This window comes from Sphaeramia orbicularis, chromosome 20, assembly GCF_902148855.1.
Source record: "Sphaeramia orbicularis chromosome 20, fSphaOr1.1, whole genome shotgun sequence".
NCBI lineage: Eukaryota > Metazoa > Chordata > Actinopteri > Kurtiformes > Apogonidae > Sphaeramia > Sphaeramia orbicularis.
The window spans coordinates 33,636,505-33,663,169 of record NC_043976.1 but is presented as its reverse complement, the minus strand read 5'-3'; the positions used below and the strand labels follow the sequence as shown (position 1 = coordinate 33,663,169).

At 35.9% G+C, this 26,665-nt stretch overlaps 2 protein-coding genes across 2 annotated transcripts in view; one reads left to right on the top strand and one right to left on the bottom strand.

Moving 5' to 3' along the window:
• The window catches only part of LOC115411251 (phosphate-regulating neutral endopeptidase PHEX-like), a 73,429-nt gene extending 70,934 nt beyond the window's left edge, over window positions 1-2,495 (top strand). The window contains exons 21-22 of the mRNA XM_030123297.1: window positions 1,536-1,612; window positions 1,686-2,495. Of these exons, the coding sequence (XP_029979157.1) occupies window positions 1,536-1,612; window positions 1,686-1,788 (180 nt within the window). The 3' untranslated portion in view covers window positions 1,789-2,495. The remainder of the gene's footprint in view (window positions 1-1,535; window positions 1,613-1,685) is intronic.
• The window catches only part of LOC115411252 (E3 ubiquitin-protein ligase TRIM21-like), a 109,124-nt gene that overhangs the window by 9,836 nt on the left and 72,623 nt on the right, over window positions 1-26,665 (bottom strand). The gene's annotated exons all lie outside the window — the stretch shown is intronic.

The window sequence follows — 26,665 nt, the reverse complement described above, 5'->3', positions numbered from 1 at the left end:
TTTGAGTTATCTTGCCAACAAACAGACAAACCCCAGTGAAAACTTAAAAAAACATACCTTTAGCAGTTGGATTCACTTTGATATCATGATTAGTTCAGAATTTGTTAACAAAAATCATTTTTTCTGAAATGACGGTTTTCTCCTGGATCTACCTCCATAGTTGTTGAAAACAAATCCGTTGGCACACTTCAGATTTCACACCGTAATGGCTATATTTTGGGGATTTTTGCATGTCAATACCATAATTTGTTCCCTTGTTAGGATGAAAATTCCAAAACTCCACGATTTTTTTTCCTGTTCTGGATCATGGTATCCAGAATTTTGTGAGAATCCAGATCAATCTTCAATATCTTGTAGAACCTGTTGGGAATTTATTTAGGTTTTTTTTTGTTTTTGTTTTTTTTTTTTTTACCAAGCACTCTGACCATTCATTGTGGAGTTACACATACATATGATGAAAATATCCCTATCTCCCAATGATAAAGAATCCTTTTAAAAATTCCTGGATCCAGACAGTGATCCGGATCATTCCCAAAATCTAATCATTTGTTACTCGTCCCATTTCGGACATTTCCTGAAAATTTCATCAAACTCTGTCCACAACTTTTACAGTTATGTTGCTAACAAACAAACAAACAAACAAACCCTGGCAAAAACATAACCTCCTTGGTGGAGGTAAAAATTCATTTGGGAACTGCCACAAAAGTAGCACTGAGTCTTTATAGGTTAATAACACTGGGTTACAAAAAAATGTTTTTTGCAAGTTGTCTAGGTTTTTTCAACTGAATTCGGACCATTTTGCACCGCTAAATCCAAAAATGACATCTGTTTTTCTCAGTCAGGTCAGGTTTTTTTGCTAATTTGATTTTGAAAAATTTGATCTTCTCACAAAATTGATTTCATTTTTGTGACTTTATCAGTTGATTTTTTATATAGTTCTCACCCAAAATAGGTTTTAAGAGAAAAAAAAATCATTTTCTAACAGGATTCCTGTTAGGTACAATGGTGTATTCACCGCAGATGTAGCAGAATACATCAGGCTTATTTTTGCAAGATCTTCTAGTCGAAGCCATTTCATTCACCTGTAATATTAAAAAAACCATTAATCATAAATTGGCAAAAGTAAAATCTTCAGAACTCATTTATTGCAAGAAATATGAAAGAATTTTGTATCATATGATGTGAAAATGCCCATAAATGTAAGCAAAAATGTTAAAAAGCCAATATGTAGCATAGTTCAGAAAGTTGACCTGATTGAGCAAAATTAATGTGATTTTTGGATTCAGCACACCAAAATGATCCTAAATCAGCTCAAAAAAATTAAACAATAAATTTGTTGTTGACTAGTGTTATTTATTCTGATCTTTGTGCACAAATTGAGATTGCACATAAAAACATCCAGACTGTTTTTTTTGTTTGTTTTTTTTATCTTCGCCACAGAAAACACAGCTCCATAGGGAAAGTAGGAAAACAGATCCATAGACTCATATGGCTAACGCAGTAAAAGCATCCATCATGTGTTGTGTTTTCCGCAGGTGAGATGTAACGCATACAGAACAGAAGCAGCGAGGGAACAGATCCAAAGCGGCGCGCACAGTCCGCCAAAATACAGGTAAGCCTCCACGCATCACGACACTAACATCCTTTTTAGGACCAGACCTTTAACCAGAGCTGTTGTTTTGCAGAGTCATCGGAGCCATGAGTAACTACGAAGAGTTCAGCAAAGCCTTCAGCTGCCCCGAGGCGTCGGTTATGAACCGAGGCGCAAAGTCCTGCCGGGTGTGGTGACCTTTGACCTCAGCTTGGCCCCGAACCAGGCCAGAGCTAACGGCGGGACGCTACAGTTAGCCTGCACAGGTTTCCAGACATGAGAACAGCTGGTAAATGAAGACCAGCTCTTCTCACAGTAGCATTTACACCCTAACAGACACACGTTGGGGTACGAAGTGAGATTTTACCGACTGAAGCCATTTTTAATAATCTGCTGTTGTTGTATTTTGTTACTGCAGCAGTGGAAATGTTATTTTTAAAGGGGTCATATTTTGCTAAACCCACTAATATTAGTCTTTGGTTCATTTATTTGTGTATTTGGACCCTAATAGTTCATAAAGTTTGAATTTGAACCCTCCAGGTGCTGCAAAACTATTTTTATATTAATTTTGGCAATAATCAAGTGGATTTCTACAACCTGATTCAATTCCTTCTTAATTTGCTACGTTTTATAACTAATTATGTCAAAACATTTGCACATATACTGTTCAAGACTTCCAACGAAAATTTCTCCGAGTACGACATAATTGTTTGTCAGCAGCAACGGTTGTAGTAAAAACTGAAAATATGTCCAAACTTCAATCCAATTACCTTAAATATTCAGTCGTTGGTTGAACAGGACAGAGCAGCACAGCCAACTAACTACCTGGAGGGGGCGGGACTTCAAGTGGCTCATTTGGATTTAAAGGGCCAGCGCTCAAAACAACCTTTCTGGTGTCATTATTCAGAAATAGGGTTGAAAATGGACCTGTGGAGTTGAATTAATGGAGAATTCAAACCCAAGCAGAGCATTTACAGTTTATGTAGACCACAGGGAAATGTTTTAAAATGCGTGAGTCCATTTAAAAAAGCAAAATATCACTCCTTTAAAGCATATGTAGTCAAGTTACTGTGTAAATTATAATGATGAAATCAGGACCAGTTTATGGTTTATCGATCTTTTGCTTTTGTTTTTTTAGTTGTTGGATGGTTGTTCTTCTTAAAAGGCGGTATTTGTAAAAAACTGCTCCTTTTTAAAGACCTATATATATATGTACTGTAAGTGTAACTAAATAGAGCTGGAACCTTTCGTATAAAAACAAAATGTCTATATAGTGACCAGAATATTATTTTTACAGGGACATACTGTATATTCTAGATATTAGAGTAACTGCGGGAAGAGGAAATATACTGTTTTTCTCCTCTGTTAAGATGATCTTGACACCTTATTTTTCTAAAATAACAATGTTGAATAAGTAAAATAATGAATACTTAGGTTACACGTCTCTGTCAGCTTGTTATGTTTTGTATAATGAATGTTTGTGTGTCTATATGTGAGCTCCAAATCGTTCTTTTTACGTCTCGGTCTTTGTTTCTGTTCCTCTTTATGTCTGAGTCTTGTGTCAGACGTTTATTTCATCCTGCTGCTGTTCAGCCCGAGGCAAATGAACTCTCAGAATTACAAGCACTCAGAAAACAAGATGCACTCCCCACGTTTATCCTTGTGTTACTGAGGTGCACTCACATATCGGTTTCTGGAAATATGTGCTGTTACTTAAAGGGAATAGTTTATAACGCAGTACCCAAAAAATTGGACAGAAAATCGTTGAAAATGAAAAATCAATAACAGACATGATGGAATGAGGAAGGATTTGTTTTATAGATTCAGTAATTGCAAAGAAATCTCACACTTAGAGGCACATTTAGATTATTAAAAGCACTCCTTGTATGTTATGCAGTCGTGGAAAAAATTATTAGACCATCAAACGTCATCAAAAACAATGGTTATGCAATCCAGTACTAATTCCTGTGTGTATGATGTGACTAAAACAGACAGAAAAGAAAACATGGAATGCCTCAAAGCACTGTTTTTGTCAGTACAATGCCATGGATATTGACGTAAGAACTGAAGTGATTTTGGTTATTATCAAGAAAACATGGAAAATGGATAGATATCAGCTCTGAAATTAAACTCTTATGAGCTATTTTTGTTGTTATCATTATATTTGTCCAAACAAATGTACCTTTCGTTGTACCAGGCATTAAAATGAACAAGAAATTGAAAGAAACAAGGGTGGTCTATTTTTGTGATCTTTTATGATCTACACCAGGGGTGTCAAACTCATTTTAGTTCAGGGGCCACATTCAGCCTAATATGATCTAAAGTGGGTGGGACCAGTAAAATAATAAAAAAAAAATTTAAAAAAAGCAAAATATCACTCCTTCAACCCTGCGGTATCCCGTCCACCAAGGCCCTCACTAAGCACCAAGTGTGCGTTTTGGCACACTTGTGGAGTAATGTCAAAAAAATTTTCATACAGTTTGTTTTTAATTCTTTTACACTTTTTTCTATTTCATCAACTTGAGCCGTAAATAAAAATACCAAATACTCAATAATTGTCACATTTTTTAACCCTTTAAATGCCGTGTTTGTAATGTAAACAAACCATTTTTTTATGCAAAAAACACAAAAAATTATTTTTTTTCAATATACTACATAAAAAGTGGATCACATATTATTTGATTTTTCATCCTGGCATATGTCAATGATTAACTCCAACATTGGTTAATTTGCATAATTATTTTTGGCGCTAGGTCAAATGTTCAAAAATACTAGCATCTGTCACCAAGTGTGCGAAAATGCACACCTATAAATCAAACTATTAAATATTATATATTGATTTATTTTTCTGCTCTAATTTGATTTTATTTTTGTAAATCAAGGTCAGCCCTAATCATACATAACAAATGGAAGAAATAGTGCGTTTTAGGCACACTTGGGAGACAGATGCTAGTCTTGTAATTTTTTTTGTTTACGATGTGCAAATTTTAGTCGGTGGCCAGAATTTTAAAGATCATGCAAAAATGAGCAACTTTTGAATTCTAACTTTATTTAAATTGGGAAAAATAATATGAAGTTTTTTAAAATGAAGTGCAAAATGTGTCTAAAAGGCGCATCGGGATACCGGAGGGTTAACATTATTTATGTGTTTTCCATTGTGGTTTGTTCATTGTGCTGCTGTCTTCTTCTAATAAAACTCTAAAACACGACGCCGCGCCTTCACCTCTTCACTCGTCTGTGATGGATAAGATGATCCGCTAAATGTGAACGCGTGAAAAGAGATGGAAAAGTGTAACGCGGTGACAGAGCGGATGGAAAATGGGGGTCGCTGATGGATGGAGCGCGAAAGACACGAAGAGATTGGAATTGCATCTGAACACGTCTGTTTATCGATTTTCCTTCGCACCTGCCATTTACACCCAAACACGTAACATATCTCGATTATTTATGCCAGCGGTTACCATGGCAACCTCTGTCCGTAATCTTATAACGGGACATGCTTGAACTTGACTTGACACTGTGTATGTGTCTTTCAGCTCGTGTTGTCGTGCCAAGCGGGGGTCCGCATTAATGACTTGTATCTGTGGCAACACCCGCAGCAGTTTCATCAATACACACCAATTAGAAACCAGCTCAACACAGTGTAGTGTGTATGTGTAAAAGGGAGGAGGGGGGTGGGGGGGTGTTATTACAAGACAAAACAGAGTCAGATGAGATGGATGATAATGTGCAGGGATCTTCTTTTACTCGATGTGTACACAGCATTATGCATCACCCCCCTGGCAGCCATTCTTACTCAAACATCGATTATCAGTGGCAGCGTTAGACACTGATGTGCGCAAAAAAAAATAGATTAAACGACTTTTTTTTTTTCTTCTTCCTCGGCTTCCCTTAATGCCATTTCCTGCTACATACGTTTGCAGCTGTGAAGCAGAGGTCCTGCAGTCATCCCCACTAATCAGGCACTAACAAGAGAATCAGCTCCTGCTCTGTGTTGTTCTGCAGCAGTTAATAATGAGCCTGACTTTGTGCCATTACATCACTGACCTCTGTTAAATCTGCCTGAGTGGACAGTGTAAAAATGACATCCAGGGGTGATTAAACCGCTGATTTGCCACCGGGTTTCGGTCCCTGTTAAAACAAATGCACACCAGTCTGCACATATTAGTAAATCAAATCAATTAGGGGGGAAAGATCAAACCAGAAATGAGGAAATAAAATGTGCGGTTTGTAGTGTCGGGTGGCCAGTCTTTGGTCTGCTGTTTTTGTCATAAAATGTGATCATAATGTGATAGCGATAGCGATATTCAACCTCAGCTACAGTCAACCTGTTGCTATTTCCAATAAACCAATATTATCTGTCATTTTTTCCAGTTGAAAACCAAGTATTTACATGTTAACGCCTCAAAAATTGCTTTTACATTAATCAGAAAGACACACTTTAGAGACAAAAACAGGTTTCTTGCACAAAAAAAAGGAGGAACAGTATTGAAAACATCATTCTGTAATATTAAATATTGATGCATGCAATTTGTCGTATCTGGAAGGAAGGATAGTTGTATTTTATCTCCTTTTTTCTTGGCAAAAGTATGTCAAATACTTATTTTTGATTATGCAACCTCAGCTACAGTCAACCTGTTGCTGTTTCCTATAAAGCAATATTATCTGTCCTTGTTTTTTCCAGTTGAAAACCAAGTATTTACATGTTAACGCCTCAAAAATTGCTTTTACATTAATCAGAAAAACACACTTTAGAGACAAAAACAGGTTTGCTGCACAAAAAAATGGAGGAACAGTATTGAAAACACCATTCTGTAATATTAAATATTGATGCATGCAATTTGTAATATCTGGAAGGAAGGATAGTTGTATTTTATGTCCTTTTTTTCTTGGCAAAAGTATGTCAAATACTTACTTTTGATTATGCAACCTCAGCTACAGTCAACCTGTTGCTATTTCCTATAAACCAATATTATCTGTCCTTATTTTTTCCTATTGAAAACCAAGTATTTACATGTTAACGCCTCAAAAATTAATCCAAAAGACACACTTTAGAGACAAAAACATGTTTGTTGCAAAAAATTAGAAAACTAATGCAGTATGAACAGTACTGAAAACACCATTCTGTAATATTAAATACTGATGCATGTAATTTGTCATATCTGGAAGGCAGAATAGTTGTATTTTATGTCCTTAGATGTGTTATTTTCTTATGGAAAGTATGTCAAATACTCATTGTTTGTGTATAAATGACATCCAGGGGTGATTAAACCGCTGATTTGCCACCGGGTTTCGGTCCCTGTTAAAACAAATGCACACCAGTCTGCACATATTAGTAAATCAAATCAATTAGGGGGGAAAGATCAAACCAGAAATGAGGAAATAAAATGTGCAGTTTGTAGTGTCGGGTGGCCAGTCTTTGGTCTGCTGTTTTTGTCATAAAATGTGATCATAATGTGATAGCGATAGCGATATTCAACCTCAGCTACAGTCAACCTGTTGCTATTTCCTATCTGTCCTTTTTTTTCCAGTTGAAAACCAAGTATTTACATGTTAACGCCTCAAAAATTAATCCAAAAGACACACTTTAGAGACAAAAACATGTTTGTTGCAAAAAATTAGAAAACTAATGCAGTATGAACAGTACTGAAAACACCATTCTGTAATATTAAATACTGATGCATGCAATTTGTCATATCTGGAAGGCAGGATAGCTGTATTTTATGTCCTTAGATGTGTTATTTTCTTAAGGAAAGTATGTCAAATACTCATTGTTTGTTTATAAATGACATCCAGGGGTGATTAAACCACTGATTTGCCACCGGGTTTCGGTCCCTGTTAAAACAAATGCACACCAGTCTGCACATATTAGTAAATCAAATCAATTAGGGGGGAAAGATCAAACCAGAAATGAGGAAATAAAATGTGCAGTTTGTAGTGTCGGGTGGCCAGTCTTTGGTCTGCGGTTTTTGTCATAAAATGTGATCATAATGTGATAGCGATAGCGATTTTCAACCTCAGCTACAGTCAACCTGTTGCTATTTCCTATAAACCAATATTATCTGTCATTTTTTCCAGTTGAAAACCAAGTATTTACATGTTAACGCCTCAAAAATTGCTTTTACATTAATCAGAAAGACACACTTTAGAGACAAAAACAGGTTTCTTGCACAAAAAAAAGGAGGAACAGTATTGAAAACATCATTCTGTAATATTAAATATTGATGCATGCAATTTGTCGTATCTGGAAGGAAGGATAGTTGTATTTTATCCTCTTTTTTTCTTGGCAAAAGTATGTCAAATACTTATTTTTGATTATGCAACCTCAGCTACAGTCAACCTGTTGCTGTTTCCTATAAAGCAATATTATCTGTCCTTGTTTTTTCCAGTTGAAAACCAAGTATTTACATGTTAACGCCTCAAAAATTGCTTTTACATTAATCAGAAAAACACACTTTAGAGAAAAAAACAGGTTTGTTGCACAAAAAAAGGAGGAACAGTATTGAAAAGACCATTCTGTAATATTAAATGTTGATGCATGCAATTTGTAATATCTGGAAGGAAGGATAGTTGTATTTTATGTTCTTTTTTTTTAGGCAAAAGTATGTCAAATACTTACTTTTGATTATGCAACCTCAGCTACAGTCAACCTGTTGCTATTTCCTATAAACCAATATTATCTGTGCTTATTTTTTCCTATTGAAATCCAAGTATTTACATGTTAACGCCTCAAAAATTAATCCAAAAGACACACTTTAGAGACAAAAACATGTTTGTTGCAAAAAATTAGAAAACTAATGCAGTATGAACAGTACTGAAAACACCATTCTGTAATATTAAATACTGATGCATGTAATTTGTCATATCTGGAAGGCAGGATAGCTGTATTTTATGTCCTTAGATGTGTTATTTTCTTAAGGAAAGTATGTCAAATACTCATTGTTTGTTTATAAATGACATCCAGGGGTGATTAAACCACTGATTTGCCACCGGGTTTCGGTCCCTGTTAAAACAAATGCACACCAGTCTGCACATATTAGTAAATCAAATCAATTAGGGGGGAAAGATCAAACCAGAAATGAGGAAATAAAATGTGCAGTTTGTAGTGTCGGGTGGCCAGTCTTTGGTCTGCGGTTTTTGTCATAAAATGTGATCATAATGTGATAGCGATAGCGATTTTCAACCTCAGCTACAGTCAACCTGTTGCTATTTCCTATAAACCAATATTATCTGTCATTTTTTCCAGTTGAAAACCAAGTATTTACATGTTAACGCCTCAAAAATTGCTTTTACATTAATCAGAAAGACACACTTTAGAGACAAAAACAGGTTTCTTGCACAAAAAAAAGGAGGAACAGTATTGAAAACATCATTCTGTAATATTAAATATTGATGCATGCAATTTGTCGTATCTGGAAGGAAGGATAGTTGTATTTTATCCTCTTTTTTTCTTGGCAAAAGTATGTCAAATACTTATTTTTGATTATGCAACCTCAGCTACAGTCAACCTGTTGCTGTTTCCTATAAAGCAATATTATCTGTCCTTGTTTTTTTCCAGTTGAAAACCAAGTATTTACATGTTAACGCCTCAAAAATTGCTTTTACATTAATCAGAAAAACACACTTTAGAGAAAAAAACAGGTTTGTTGCACAAAAAAAGGAGGAACAGTATTGAAAAGACCATTCTGTAATATTAAATGTTGATGCATGCAATTTGTAATATCTGGAAGGAAGGATAGTTGTATTTTATGTTCTTTTTTTTTAGGCAAAAGTATGTCAAATACTTACTTTTGATTATGCAACCTCAGCTACAGTCAACCTGTTGCTATTTCCTATAAACCAATATTATCTGTGCTTATTTTTTCCTATTGAAATCCAAGTATTTACATGTTAACGCCTCAAAAATTAATCCAAAAGACACACTTTAGAGACAAAAACATGTTTGTTGCAAAAAATTAGAAAACTAATGCAGTATGAACAGTACTGAAAACACCATTCTGTAATATTAAATACTGATGCATGTAATTTGTCATATCTGGAAGGCAGAATAGTTGTATTTTATGTCCTTAGATGTGTTATTTTCTTAAGGAAAGTATGTCAAATACTCATTGTTTGTGTATAAATGACATCCAGGGGTGATTAAACCACTGATTTGCCACCGGGTTTCGGTCCCTGTTAAAACAAATGCACACCAGTCTGCACATATTAGTAAATCAAATCAATTAGGGGGGAAAGATCAAACCAGAAATGAGGAAATAAAATGTGCAGTTTGTAGTGTCGGGTGGCCAGTCTTTGGTCTGCTGTTTTTGTCATAAAATGTGATCATAATGTGATAGCGATAGCGATATTCAACCTCAGCTACAGTCAACCTGTTGCTATTTCCTATAAACCAATGTTATCTGTCATTTTTTCCTGCTGAAAACCAAGTATTTACATGTTAACGCCTCAAAAATTGCTTTTACATTAATCAGAAAGACACACTTTAGAGACAAAAACATGTTTGTTGCACAAAAAAAAGGAGGAACAGTATTGAAAAGACCATTCTGTAATATTAAATATTGATGCATGCAATTTGTCGTATCTGGAAGGAAGGATAGTTGTATTTTATGTCCTTTTTTTCTTAACAAAAGTATGTCAAATACTCATTTTTGATTATACAACTTCAGCTACAGTCAACCTGTTGCTATTTGCTATAAACCAATATTATCTGTGCTTATTTTTTCCAGTTGAAAACCAAGTATTTACATGTTAACGCCTGAAAAATTAATCAGAAAGACACACATTGGAGACAAAAACATGTTTAGGCATGAAAAAAAACAATGTGATTGAATTTTTTTATGAATCTATTTTCATGGAGTTACAAAAATGTCCACTCAGCTGGACACTATGCGTTAAATTTTTGAAGCAAAGACACATATATTTAAAACCCATCATCATAGAGTGATATACTTTGTGAAAACTATTTAATAAAAACATTTTTAATGTGGCTAATCTGATGTTTTCTCACATTTTATCATACTCTAATACTAGTTTTTACTCATTTCATGGAGATAATACATTAACCCTTTCATGCACGAACTATGAGAACCTTAATCAAAAATTTTTCCTGAGTGTTTTTATTCCTCTTTAGGCATGAAAAAAACAATGTGATTGAAAATTTTCTTCTGAAAAATAAATTTTAAAAAATTAATTAAATAAAAATAACTTTAAAATTTTTTTTAAATACATTTTAAAAAAGTAATAATGACAAAAAAAAATTTCATGAAGTTGCAAAAATATCCACTCAGCTGGACACCACACGTTTAATTTTTGACGCACAGAAACATGTATTTACTGATAAATTGTATGAAAACTGTGGGGAAGGCTTGTGATTCAGGGGGTTTATCCTCAGGAGAGATCGACATAATGTTACCAATTCATGTCAGAAATGACATGTAGTGTCTTAAAACTTTAATAAAGATATGTGTTAAAAAAATTAAAAAAAACAGCGAAAAGAACAACAAAATCCATGAACATACAAGCTGTAGAATAGCTGTCCACTGTAGTGACCACTATGCATGAAAGGGTTAAAAGCCAATATCAGAAATTGATGTTAAAACAATTAAATAAAATCTGATGGTTTCTCACATTTTTACATATTCTAATGCTACTTATTACTCTTTTCATGGTGATAATATGTAAAAAAAAAAAAAAAAAAAAAAAAATTCTAACAAATAACAATTGATTCACACTGAAACATGTTACTGCAGATCAGGTTTATTTAGAACAGCAAATTTACAGTAATGGTATGAATGTCAGTGTATGGGATGATGCATAAGCGTCCACTGTGTTGGCTGATGTGGAACTAAAACAACAAAACCCATGAATATACAAGAGAACAGCTTTGAACAACTGTCCACTGTAGTGACCACTATGCATGAAAGGGTTAAAAAAAAAAAAAAAACTTTTTGTTTGAGAAAATTAGCTGTTGATTTACACTCAAACATGTTAGTGCAGACCAGGTTTATCAAGAAGAGCAAAGTTAAAGTAATGGTCTGAATGTCAGTGTAGATGATGCATGAACGTCCACTGTGTTGGTTGATATCCTCTTGGGATCCAGTAAAGAGAAAATCTTTCACTTTTTTACATTAAACAGTCATCTTGATTGGAAACTGCAAAATGTAACTTTTTTCAGATACATTTTTAAAATTATTTTCGTTTATTTATTTTTTAATGGAATATCCTTTGCAATGAACAGCATTTTTTTTTTTTTTTTTTTAATGAAAACTGTCAAATTTTAGTCCCCTACAGAGGTCAAAATGCATTGCTGGGTCTCAGGAGGACATGGAGTTAAAACAACTAACCCATGAATATACAAGAGAACAGCTGAAGAATATCTGTCCACTATAGTGACCACTATGCATGAAAGGGTTAATATATGCAGTTTGTGGTTTCTGGAAGCCAGAATCACTGTTGTTTCATGTGAAAGTATGTTAAATCAATTGTATTTTGCAATTTTCAAAAGGTTTCTGTTCTAATAGATGTTAGGCAGGGTCAATGACTGTTTCCTCCTTGCATTTTCTTGTAAATTAGTATTATCTGCCGTTATAGTTTCCAGTTGAAAACAAAATATCTAGATATTAACGCCTCAGAAATTGGTTTCAGATAGACTGAAACGCACTTTTTTCATCTGCTTAGGGATATTTAGGTGTTCAGAAGCACACATTAAAGACACAAAAACAACATATTAGTCACATAATCAATGAGAAATACAACCAGTACCAGATTAACCCTTTCATGCATGAATTATGAGAACCTTAATCAAGAGTTGGTTTTTTTTTGAGTGTTTTTATTCTCCTTTATTCCTCTTTTTTAAAGGCTTTTTTTTAAGTTAATGTGATAGATGTTTTTGAGTTCAAACAGATGCACTGATCCCAATTAACACAATGATCCAGTTGAAAGAAAAATATTTACACCTGAGAAATTATTTATAGATCGATTGGTAGACCAGGAAAGATCAGGAACTTCAGGTGTCCACCTAAAAACACAACATATGTGCAATACACGTCATCATCATCATCGTCATCATCGTCATCATCGTCATCGTTGTCATCATTGTCATTATCATCATCGTCATCATCGTCATCATCGTCGTCATCATCATCATTGTCATCATCATCGTCGTCATCGTCGTCATCATCACCGTCCTCACCGTCGTCATCATCATCATCATCATCATCGTCGACATCATCATTGTCATTATCATCATCGTCATCATCGTCGTCGTCATCGTCGTCGTCATTGTCATCATCGTCGTCATCATCATCATTGTCATCATCATCGTCGTCATCGTCGTCATCATCACCGTCCTCACCGTCGTCATCATCATCGTCATCATCATCATTGTCATCATCATCATCGTCATCATCACTGTCGTCATCGTCGCCGTCGTCGTCATCGCCATCATCATCGTCATCATCGTCATCATCATCATCATCGTCATCATCATCGTTGTCATCATCATCATCATCATCATCACTGTCGTCATCGTCATCATCATCATCATCATCGTTGCCTTCATCATTGTCGTCATCATCATCATCATCATCATCATCATCATCACCCCCATCATTATCCTCATCAATAAATAATGCCGAACAGGATTAAATACACAATTCCTGCATATTCATTCACTTTATTTCAATCATTTCTTTATGTGTTGTAAATCCATAACCTTCTCCTCCTCTTATATATCACCATTGTTTTCATTTCCTCATAAATCATTTGAGCCATACTTGTGTGTAACATGTTGCATTTATTCAAGAACTACAACTATGAACTACATTTCCATGTATGCCTGCAAAACAAAGCCCAGGTGTGTTCTATTTTCATGATGATCATGGATTTACTGAGGCTTGGCTTTATTACTGGCTTTAGACCTAAATCCGCAGCCTTCTCATTATTTTGTCGTGTTTTTTGTTGAGTAACAGAGGGATTTGTTTACTAAAGAGGCTGTAAACTGTAACTTTTAAGCCCATTTGATCTGGATATGTGAGACCGCTGAAGCCTCATTCTGGCTTTGGTTGGACTTGATGCATATTTGCAGTGAGTGAAGACTTTGTTTTGTTCTCATACGTCGGAGTCAAGATGAAAAATGGGATTACTTTGTGAACAATAAGAAGACTGAAGGTAAGTGAGTATTGTATTTCTTTTATTCATTGCTGACAAAGAAATCCAAACACAGACTCCTGCCACTACTTAGGGCAACCTTGGGGTCAGGACTAAGGTGATAACACTGGGTTACAAAAAAATGTTTTTTGCAAGTTGTCTAGGTTTTTTCAACTGAATTAAAACCATTTTGCACCGCTAAATCCAAAAATGACATATGTTTGTCTCAATCAGGTCAGGTTTTTTTGCCAATTTGATTTTGAAAAATTTGATCTTCTCACAAAATTGATTAGATTTTTGTGACTTTATCAGTTGATTTTTATATAGTTCTCACCCAAAATAGGTTTTAAGAAATAAAAAATCATTTTCTATCATCATCACTGATGTCAGGAAGTTCTCCAAAGACGGGTACTGGAATTTCATCACAGTGAGCCACAGGACAACGTGCTGCTTCGGTTCTTTGTGTTGATTCCAGTCACATCAATAGCACAGAAGTAGCAGTCAGTGACATGGTTTGTCGGCTCCCTCCACATCATAGGAATTCCAAACTTCAGACAACTCTTCTTGCCTTTGGTCCACTGGCGCAGATACTCGGTGCATGACTTGCATACCATGTGTGGCGCCCAAACTTTGTCTTGGTCACCAAGTTTAATACCAAAATAAGACTGGTAAGCACACCTTATGAAACTTGTGACTTGATTCCTGTTAGGTACAATGGTGTATTCACCGCAGATGTAGCAGAATACGTCAGGCTTATTTTTGCAAGATCTTCTAGTCGAAGCCATTTCATTCACCTGTAATGTTAAAAAAAACAATCATAAATTGGCAAAAGTAAAATCTTCAGAACTCGTTTATTGCAAGAAATATGAAAGAATTTTGTATCATATGATGTGAAAATGCCCATAAATGTAAGCAAAAATGTTAAAAAGCCAATATGTAGCATAGTTCAGAAAGTTGACCTGATTGAGCAAAATTAATGTGATTTTTGGATTCAGCACACCAAAATTATCCTAAATCAGCTCAAAAAACCTAAACAATAAATTTGTTGTTGACCAGTGTAATTGTTAATGAAACTAACAAAATGACAAAAACTAGAATTGGAAAAACATTTTCGTTGACTGAAATAAATAAAAACTATAATTAAAAGAAAAAACGATAACTGAAACTGAATTGTGTGCTTACAAAACTAACTAAAATGTCTAAAAATTACAGATAAAATTCCCTTCGTTTTCATCTTTTTCAGCGTCAGATTGATATGAAATCGATTTATTTCGCTCAAGCAATTTTAGATGGCGGCACCATACGCCACTTCACGGTCCGTCACTTGTCATTTAGAGTCGTCTTCTCGTCCCCACTCTACCTGGAAACACGGAGACTTAAGTTTGGAGAAAGCAGCAGAGTCCTGTGTGGGATTTATTTGAATATGACAGTGAGGAAGATAAAAGATATGAAAAAGACTAAACTAAAACTAAGCATTGAGATAAAAAAAACCAAAAAAAAACGGAAACCAATAAAAACTCACAAACCTGCTCTAAAACTAATTACAACTCACTGAATTGGAAAACAAAAAGCTATAACTAAATAAAACTAAACTATAATGAAAAATCAAAAACTACTATAACCTTGGTCAGGACCCCATATGGGTTCACCTGGAATTCAAATGGGGTCACCTGAAATTTCTAGTAAATGATAAAAAAAAAACCAAACAAACAAAAAAAAAGTGCTAATAAAAAATACATGGTGAGTTGAGAGACAATCCCAATACATTAAAGACATGACAAACTGTGAAGCTGAAACTGCAGCACTGTGGTTCTGTTTATCTGTCAAATGTTCATTGTGGTCAGTTTCAGATGCTGCAGCTCTTTCATAATTCATAGTTTGAGTTCTTGTTTGTTCAGTATTAATTGTCAGCCTTGTAAATCCAAGCTGGGCTGACCGTACATATCCTGACCAAGGAAATCAAAAACAAATTAATTTTAGCAAAAAAAAAGTCTCCGTTTTGAATGTCTGTGGTCGTCAGAAATTTGTGATTAACCTTTAGCCCTATCAGCCCGCCCGCAGGCTGAAAAAATTATGTTAATATTCATCTACTATAAAAATATAATAAATCAGGACAATTAATGTTTTTTTCAACTTTTGCTCAAAGTTTAGACCCTAATGTTAATAAAAGTACATCAAAAGTGTATTTTAGTGCAAACTTTAATGTTCAAACATGATTTTTAATCTTTGTGGGGTGAAATATACGCTATTAAAAATCTCCGACATGAACAGTTAATTTATGCATATCATCGTCAATCCAGCCGAAAAAAAAACAGGCGAGGATAAAAAATTCCAATTTCTCTTTTAGTTTGTTACAGTTTACTCAGGCATAGTAATAGATACAATATTTTAGACAATGGGAATAGATTCTGTGAGGTCTCTAAATGTCCATAGACACCAAGAACATCCATATGAACCTTGTTATTGTGAAGTAATTCTTCATTTACTTTGGGTATGTCTGTTTAGGTGTTTTTCCCCTGAAAATATGGTCAGGGTTTAACAGGTTAAAATGGGGTCATGAGCCAAAAAAGTTTGGAAACCACTGACTTAGGGTTAGACATGTGGTTCCCAACCTATTAACCATTTAGTCTATATAATGTATATTATTACGGACGGAGGCAGTAAATCCAGGTGTAGATTACTGCACAAAGTGAGAATTTGATTTTCCTTGGTCAGGATATGTACAGTCAGTCCAGCTTGGATTTCCAAGGCTGACAATTAATACTGAACAAACAAGAACTCAATCTATGAATTATGAAAGAGCTGCAGCATCTGAAACTGACCACAATGAACATTGGAAAAATAAACAGAACCACAGTGCTGCAGTTTCAGCTTCAGTTTCTCATGTCTTTTATAGATTGGGATTGTCTCTCTTGACTCACCATATATATTTTTATCAGTAATTTATTTATTTTTTAATCAATTACTAGAAATTTCAGCTGACCCCAAGTGGGGTCCCGACCCCAAGGTTAACTAGAAGCACTCGGAGAGCGCAGACCTCCGCCAAGGCTGATCAGTGGCCCCCCCCGTGGGCCCCCCACCCCCGATCACCACCAAAATTTAATCATTTCTTCCTTATCCCATTTCCAACAAACCCTGAAAATTTCATCCAAATCTGTCCATAACTTTTTGAGTTATGTTGCACACTAACGGGCAGACAAACAAACAAACAGACAAACTAGAAGCACTCGGAGAGCACAGACCTCCGCCAAGGCTGATCAGTGGCCCCCCCCACGCCAAGGAGGTTATGTTTTTGCCAGGGTTTGTTTGTCTGTTTGTTTGTCTGTCTGTCTGTTTGTCTGTCCGTTAGTGTGCAACATAACTCAAAAAGTTATGGACAGATTTTGATGAAATTTTCAGGGTTTGTTGGAAATGGGCCCCCCTGTGGGCCCCCCCACCCCCGATCACCACCAAAATTTAATCATTTCTTCCTTATCCTATTTCCAACAAACCCTGAAAATTTCATCCAAATCTGTCCATAACTTTTTGAGTTATGTTGTACACTAATGGACAGACAAACAGACAAACAAACAAACAAACAAACCCTGGCAAAAACATAACCTCCTTGGCGGAGGTAAAAAACACTGGGTCAGCCAGACTGGTCATGCACTTTGGATTTGTCTCCCATAGAGGGCAGGAAAAACATGCCTAAGGGTTCTGGTGGAGGTGGTGTAGGGATTACAGACGGGCACGTAATCACACACATTAAATTTAACTTTGTGAGAGGTGAAAATGGCTCTTCTCAGATATCTCACTCTGACCTTTTAGCAAATCTGGTTTTCTTTTCCTGAAGTCGACTGGCCTTTCCTGGTTTCCTCAATGCCCTCGCTCTTTTATCCTCTTTGCTTGCATTGTTTGTGAAAGTGAAGCTGAGTCTGATGCGCTTTTTATCTGCCTCCTCCTGCATCTACTGTATCTTCCCTGTTTCTGGTCTGTATCCGTAATCAAATCTGGGAGTCTCTAAGAGGCCATGAAGATGACTGCTCTATTTCTACGCCCAAGCCTCTCCCCATGACCCCTCTCTCTTCCATCACCCCCATTTAGAACATCCTTCCTGGCCTCATGAGCTAATGGCCAAATGACATTTAGAAATTATGATTGCTACTGACTAACCACCAAGAAGACAGAGGGAATAGACACGGCACAAATAGCAGAGGAAAACAAACATGGATAAATGGATAGAGAGTAGAAAATTGGAGATGCAGAAGGGTACAAAGGGTGAAATCGAGGACACGTGCATGCTTTTTGAAAGAGTGATGCTGACACATGGTGAGGAGCGTGAAAGGCTGTTTGGTGTCTTTGTAAAGTACCCACTGAATAAAAGTGGACAGTGAAAATAAGGTGCATTTTGTCCCTTTTTTTTTTTTTTTTTTTTACTGTGTGCTAGTTTTCTCCTCAAATCCAAAATACCTCTTATCTCTCAAACAAATCTGCATCAAAAAGTGTCATTCATCTATAGCAGTGGTTCTCAACTGGTCCAGCTTCACCCCACAATGACAAACAATGACCCAAACTGATAAAAGTTATACATCTTAAATGTATTTAATGAAAACATGGTGTGTTTTGAACCTGAGATAAGACAGAATATCACAGTATGCAACACAAAAAACAATTTTAATGTTAAACCAAAATTACCCGCAGGTTTTGATATTAAAGAAGGAAAAGTTCGATTTAACAATAGTTGCTTTTACATTGACCCTCAAATTACACAAATATAACTTGCGCATAAAAATGTACCTAATGGAAAAACGACAATTTCGCCAAAAGTCTCAGTTTTCAAGAGGTGGTTTTTCAGGCGTAGCGCAAATGGTATATCACACAAAACTGTAATGGAAAGACCTTTTTTCACAACTAGAGTCAGGTGAATTAAAAAACCGGATGCTGACGAACATTACAACAAGCAAAGAAGAAGAAGTAACATGTCTTGGTATGTGTGGACACACCAGGAAACCCAATCATTTTTTAATTTAGTATGAGATAGAGGGGTAATATATAATAATAATAATAATGAATACAGGGTGGGGAAGCAAAATTGACAATATTTTGAGGTAGGGATTGAAAGACAGTGTATGACCAATTAGTTTATTGAAAGTCATGAGAATTTATTTGCCACAAGAAAATTGACATAATAGAAAATGTTTTTATTCTATGTGTCCTCCTTCTTTCTCAATAACTGCCTTCACACGCTTCCTGAAACTTGCGCAAGTGTTCCTCAAATATTCGGGTGACAACTTCTCCCATTCTTCTTTAATAGTATCTTCCAGACTTTCTCGTAATAGTTTTGCTCATAGTCATTCTCTTCTTTCCATTATAAACAGTCTTTATGGACACTCCAACTATTTTTGAAATCTCCTTTGGTGTGACGAGTGCATTCAGCAAATCACACACTCTTTGATGTTTGCTTTCCTGATTACTCATATGGGCAAAAGTTTCTGAAAAGGTATGGATAATAGTGTTAGGTATGATTATGACATCAATATATGTTTGGTTTCAAAACAATTGACGTAGTGCCTGCTGAGAAAAAACAACTAAATGTTCATTGTAAATTTTGCTTCCCCACCCTGTATATCTGTAAATCAACACCATATTTACATTCGTCTCCATGTTTATGGAATGACTTCGTGTCATCTTGTGATAATAAATAAACAAGACATCGCATTTGTGATTTAATGGAAAACTGACATTACCCACTTCTGTTTTTTCCACATTTAGTAAATATCGGTAAAGTTTTGCGCAGATGTCCAATGGAAAAGCGACTTCTAAGTTAGGTACATTTTAACTAAAATTACAAATGGCACTCAGTTAAAAGTTAAATGTACATTTAGTCACTTATTCAAGAATTAAACACACTGAGATTTTTGTGCGGAAGCTGAGAACGGCCGTGGATTTACATATTATTTCATAGTTGTTATCTCGTGATAATGAATTATATTTCGTAATGCAGAAGCATATACAGAACTCAGATGCGAGCAGGTACCACATCCTCCACATCGCAGACTTGAAGAGTTGCCGCTGACATGTGCTGTACAGAGCAGAACAGACATTCAACAACAACTTACTGATAAGTTACAGTAACTACGAGAAAACAATCTTTGTTATCTGGAGAGAACGAATTAATTTATTTCGTTATCTTGAGAAAACCAACTTTATGTCGAGATAACAAATTAATTAATTTGTTTACAAATGAATTAATTCCTTATCTCAAGATAATGACAGTAAAATAATATGTAAATCTGTTCCTGTTCTCGGCTTCTGTATTTTTGTCCTCTGCAGGTAAAAGCACATCTGATGCAGTTGTTGCAGATGTGATTTCTCAGACTGCAAGGGAAGCCCGGCTTCCCCTAAAATTACAAAAATTAAATGGTTAAATATGTTTGGTTGTGTTGACATTTCATTGACTACAAATGTGTTAGAACACGTTCATCTCACAGACGAGTTCGTTCAGAATCAGTTTTATCACAAATCAGCAGACTCGATGTTGTTCACTTCTCATCCATTCCCGTTGCGCTGTTTTCTCATTCGATCTCTGCTCAGTGCATTTGTCCGTAGACACTCAGCGTCCATGCACTTCAATGGGACTGAGTGGAACTGTTTTTTTCATTGCCTCAAAACTGGACGGTAATTGGATAAATGCCACGATGTTGTCCCGCCCCCGGACGCCCGGCGTCTCTGGGGGTGAATGGAGCTGTGGGCGGAGCTCGGCCAGGCTGGAGGCTAGGCTTCCACGTGGTGATTGGAGGATCAGTCGAAAGGCTGATTCCTGTTTGATTGACAGCTGTTTTGAGATCTACTTCTTCACTGACAGAGTTCAGTTTAATACCGTCACACATTCTGCTGTGAAATCGAGAGAGAAACCACTACCAAATTACTTGTTCATTTCTTGCACTGTAAATAAAACGCACACATTGGACTTCCTTGTTTCAATTTAACATAATTTCAGCATTTTCTTGTTTACTTGGTACGATAAGGTCACTGACCATTTTCTTATAAAGGAACGGAGGGACGAATTTATGTTTAAATAACTTGACTTTTTTATTTATTTATTTATTTTTTATGTAAGCCAACAATGAGCTTCCCCTGTCTGAAAGACGAGCAGCCGCCACTGAGTTGTCATACCTGAGTTTCACGATGATTTGAATAGAAACTTTTGGGTCTACTTTTATACTATCAAATGTCTGGTGTTAATTCGCATTACAGCACATTACTGCCCTCTACTGTTGGAGTGTGAATTGGCAGCGCTCAGCTCCACAAAAAATAAAACACACGAGGGGTTTCCTACCACTATTTTTTTTTACCCAGACAAAGGCCTGTAAACCACTGAAACAGGTTTGGACCCACCAGTTGAGAATCACTGATCTACAGCACTTGTAGACAGTATATAAATAGTGGACTAACCCTCTGTGAACTGCAATTTTGGACCCTCCAGATGCATAACATGCCCACTGCCATGTTGGTTTTCTGGTAACAGTAGGTGAAATTGGAGAAGATTAAAGTAAAACTCAACCAAACTCCATTCTTTTCATTCAGAGCTGTGTCCAGTTGGACAAAAAACAACCGTGCTTCTAGCCTATAATCACTTTGTCACTTTCTTTGGCCCCTTTTCCACAGCACTTCTGTTACAGGGATATTTCACCTTTATTCCAGAACGCTGTCTGTGTAAACAAAAAGGTGGATCATTTGGTCCCACATTTATCACAGCTCTGGAACACCTCTGGAGTAGTGTGGTTCAGAAAATCCAACTTCATTGTAGTAACCAAGGCACCTTCTCAATTTGTTTGTTTCAATGAAATGTGTATCTATGCAAAATTTCTAAGTGATAGGGTGAAAAGAAGGCAGTGCTCAAGATGTCATCTTTCCTCTAACCATCCTACCTCGTCTTCTCCACAGTTCTTGTCTTTAGATCATTCACTATGGCATCCACACGACAAACTAATGAAATTTATTTGATTGGCTATGCTGACAGAGAGACTATTACAAGATACAAACAATTACCAAGTGTAAAGCAAGTATTGCAGCGTTTCCACCACCATTTGAAGGAGAGCAAATCCATCCGAAATGCCAGTCATGAGACAATTGACGAGCTCTTGGTTGTGTGGCAAAATGCATCTATTCCGACAATTCTGAAGAAGCATGCCATTGAAAAGCTGGAGAAAGTACATGACAACTAGCTGAAAAAAACAGAGATCTGTAAGTATGAGTATACGCATTGTCGGTTTAGCTCTCTAAATATAAATATTTTATTTTAATTGTTTCCTTTTTTGTTTTGGATAATACAACTTAGCAAATGGTTATTTAATGTAGTTTGAGTCAGATTGATGCTCTTAGTTAATCATCTGAGAGAAAAGAAGTTCTCTAAAATTGTGATTATTTTTTATCACAATATGACAATATGGAAAATACATTGTGAGGTTGACCTATTTTGAGCACTGCCATTCACTGAATATATCAACCTAAAACTTTGCAAAATAAAATAAAGTGACATTTGGAACAATTTGGGAAGGTGCCTAGACTTCTTTCATTGAGTTTATTTTTCTCTCAAATTATTGGACCACCCTACTCTGGAGGTACAGTCTACTCTCGTTATACCGCCAACTTCCGTTCATGGCCAAATTGGCGAAATTAGCGAAAATGGCGTTACAACGGGTGAGTCCATAATGTGCATGTCTTTACTATATGATGTCAATGCTGCCTCCGTTAACCCGTTCTAATTGCGTTTCCAAATAAATCTTGATTCTGTTATGTTGTAAGGGATCATTTAAAGTGGGGAAACATTTTAAGCATTATTATACCGTGTCGGGAAATGACACCCCATCATCTGAGGCTTTGGCTTAATCCCACGTCCTCTTCCCGACATCCTGACCTACTGAGTGTTCTGCGATAAATGAACGGTGGCCATTCCGTAGACCTACTCGTAGCTTGTCGCAATCAGCGTCTGGCGCGTTTGTTTCAGTGCATTGTTAAATTTATGGGTACTCCATGGCAATCACGCTGGCGGTATAACGGTCGGGAAATCAATGGTATAAGTGTTGTTTGTGCATGGAACTGTGCTGGCGGATGGCGATAGGCGGAAATGGCGGGTAGCTAATGGAATAATGCATTGGAGATTTTTGTGCAATGGTTTTGGTCGGCGGTGAGCGAAAATGGCGGTATAACGGCGGACGGTTTAACGAGAGTAGATTGTAGTAACAGAGCTGTGATAAATGTAGAATTATGATTCCGGAACGCTATGTAAAAGGAACATCTCTCATTCCGCAACGAAGGCGTGACGTTTTGATGATGGCGACCCCCTGCATTGGACAGACAGCGGGTGCATATGCGGGCACTGGCATGGATTCTGCTGCGGTGGCTTGGTGCCACTGGTGCCGCCACTGCTTCCTGCCAGCTAAATGCCAGGATGCCGCGGCTTCATGCCAAGGGTGCTGCAGCTCCGTGACATTTTCACCTGTGGCACGAATCCATGTCAGTGCCTTCATATGCGCCCGCTGTCTGTCCTGCACTGGGGGGTTTACTCATAATGGGCGAAATTTCAAATGTCTATAAAAACATCAAATTTGTTTCAATTTAATTCAAACTTGGCACATATATAGAGGCAACTTATATGATGACATCAGCACACGCATACACTGTAAGCCTGGAATTTGTATTTACTAAAATGCTTTAATTACAATGCACTTAAATGATTTAAGTTTTATGATGTTACTATAAAATATTAAGTATATTCTACTAATTTGTAGACATACTTGAAAGTACGAAAAAGTTTGAGTTGAATGGAATTAAATCACTAAGTTTTAGTCACGACCACACCTTTTTATCTTCGCATTGCATTGTGGGTATTGGGCATGTTGTTGAAAATGTGTTATTTTTATGTGCAGGGGTTCAGCGGGGTTGTGGTGTTAGTGTTAATTTGGACTGAATGTGTGTATGGCAGTGTTTATTGGCCTTTTTGTGTTTGTTTTTGTATTTTTGTACAGCTGCACCATGAGTCAGAGCCAGAGGAAGAACAATGGTTTTACTGTTCATCTCAAAGTATTATTGAATAATGAGAATCTTCATGTTATGACAACTTTAAAGCTCTTTCTGTACCGATAAATGATGTTGAGCTTACTTCCATTCATGCAACAGTATATTAAGTAAAATAAATTCTTAACTATTTTGGTCAGGAATAGGATTTTAAGTTTGAGTAACTTAAAAAAAGTTGTTTCATCAATGATAACTTAATCTGGCTGCAATTGAGAAAATTAGTCAGCATCACCCAAAATGCTGAGTCAAATGGTTGGATAGTGGGGTTGATTTTACAACAGATTTAAAGTACAAATAACTGCCTTTTAGTGTTTTATACTGAATAGTTTAAGTTCAATACTTTTAGCATTAAAGTTGAACCTACTTAAACCAAGTGATTAGTCAATCATTACTCAAATCACTTAAGTGCAATCACTTGCCTCAAATTTTTTGAGTAAACTCTACTTATCCGGGCTTACAGTGTAGACATGATGACATCAGCTGGATCGATGCCAAAATAAACTACAATACAGGCGAGGGGTGGAGTTTGTTGTACCTGGCACCACTTGTTCGTATTTTTATTTTAATACATATATTTAAAAGTAGAAATACTACTTATAGGACCTTTTAAAACAGGGGTGTCAAACACCTTTTAGTTCAGGGGCCACATTCAGCTCAATTTGATCTGAAGTGGGCCGAACCAGTAAAATAATAACATATAAATAATGTCAACTCCAAACTTTCTCTATGTTTTACAGTGAAAAAAGTAAAATTACATTCTGAAAATGTTTACATCTACAAACTATCCTTTCAAACAATATGAATAACATGACCAAACTGAAAAAAAATTGTAATTTTAACACTATTGTGCTTTAGTTTATCATTTCCACATGTACATTATAACTTACAGATCACAGTGGATCTACAGATAAACCAAATATTTAGTGACAGGTGGAATATTATTAAAATTACACTTCTCTTAAGACATTTCAGGTTATTCATATTTGTTGTGGTTATTCAGATTTTTGTGAAATTATACTTAAAGTCTAAATACATGAAAACATTTACATTTATGAAGAGAAAAATTTGAGTTGTGAGTATTTATAAGTTATTGTGAGATTGAATTGGTCTGAATGTGGAACCTGAACAAAAATGATTGTTAATATCTTAGTGTAATTTTTGCATTTCACAAATTCATCCCAGGGGCCGGACTAAACCCTTTGGTGGGCCGGATTTGGCCCCCAGGCCACATGTTTGACACCTGTGTTTTAAAAGATCAAGTTGAAATGTAACTTTGTTCTTAACAGCAACGGCACAATAAAAGTACAAAGTTTATCATTTTATATAATAACTTGGCAAAACTATGTAAAGGCTTGTCGAAACCAATAATGTAATAACAGCCGATAACGTAATAACGGCTGATAATGTAATAAATTTGCCATTTTTAAAATGTAATAAGCCAATAACGTAATATCTGGCCAATAACGTAATATCTGGCCAATAACGTAATAAAAGTCCTGAACTGATAATGTTATAACTTTTGGCCAATAACGTTATAACTTATTACGTTATTGGCTCAGTTATTACATTTGCAAAGATTTTTTTTTTTTTTTACTAGGCTAATAACGTAATAACCAGCCAATAAGTTATAATGTTATTGACCAAAAGTTATTACGTTATCGGTTCAGGACTTTTATGACATTGTTGGCCAGATTTTACGTTATTGACTTACTACATTTTAAAATTGGCAAATTTATTACGTTATCAGCTGTTATTATGTTATTGGCTTCTACAAGGCTGAAAACAAGAGAGTTATTGAAAATACATTAAAGTATGTGAAAAAAGAATAAATCAAATCAAATAATTGGGCCCACTGTAACAGAAATGAAGTTAAATGCTTCTCTTTGAAATGTAAAGAGTGGAAACATCTTCATTAAATGAAATATTGGGGCAGTTTTTAACAGTATCACACTAACTTCATTTATGTCCTTATATGGCCTGATGTCCACACTCAGCAATTTTACTTTAAATTCCAAGATTTGTAGTAAATGTTATCATGCAGCGCATTGCATTTCAAGAAACTTTCAGTTGAGAAGTTCAGACGAACATCTTGGCTGTGTATCAGGGACGAAGGTGAATCTCCTGCATTCCTTCCATAGCTTTTCAGCATAACTTGAGATGGATGGGTAAATAAATAATACAGAAGGACGGGAATAGAAATGAAAGGACAGAGTCTTTATTAATGGATGGGCTTCCACCAAAACAGATGGACTGGGGGATGGGAGGAGTGGAAGAAGAGGAAGGATGGGAGAGTTTGGAGGAGTGGGAGTGGATGGAGGTCCTTATTTATGAAAACCAACTCCGAGTCCATATTACTGTCTTTAATAATGGAGGGAATATGTCATGCAGATAGACAAACATGAGAGTGAATGAGGTGCGCCGGTCGAATATGCACAAAGACTGACAGCCTGCCGAGGGTACAAATCCTTAAAGGTGCTCTCTGGTGCACTGCCTATACTCTTTTCCTCATCTGTCCATCTCATGTGCATTTGTGTGTCTAAAAGTGAGTGTGTTTGTTGACTACATTTGTCAACCCCTGGAGGATTTTCCCTCTTCACCCCCCCACTCATCACTGTAAAAAAAAAAAAACAGTAAAAAAAAAAACGGAAATATTCCAGCAGCTGGGGCGCCAAAAAAATACTGTTAAATAACAGAAATAACCATCTCATAAAAATACGGTAATTTTCCATAATTAAAATACAGTTTTTTGCCCTAACTTACATGAAATTTTGCTTCTTTTTTTTTTTTTTTTTTTACTTTTCAATGTTTAACCCTTTCATGCACAAATTATGAGAACCTTAATCAAATTTTTTTTTCTGAGTGTTTTTA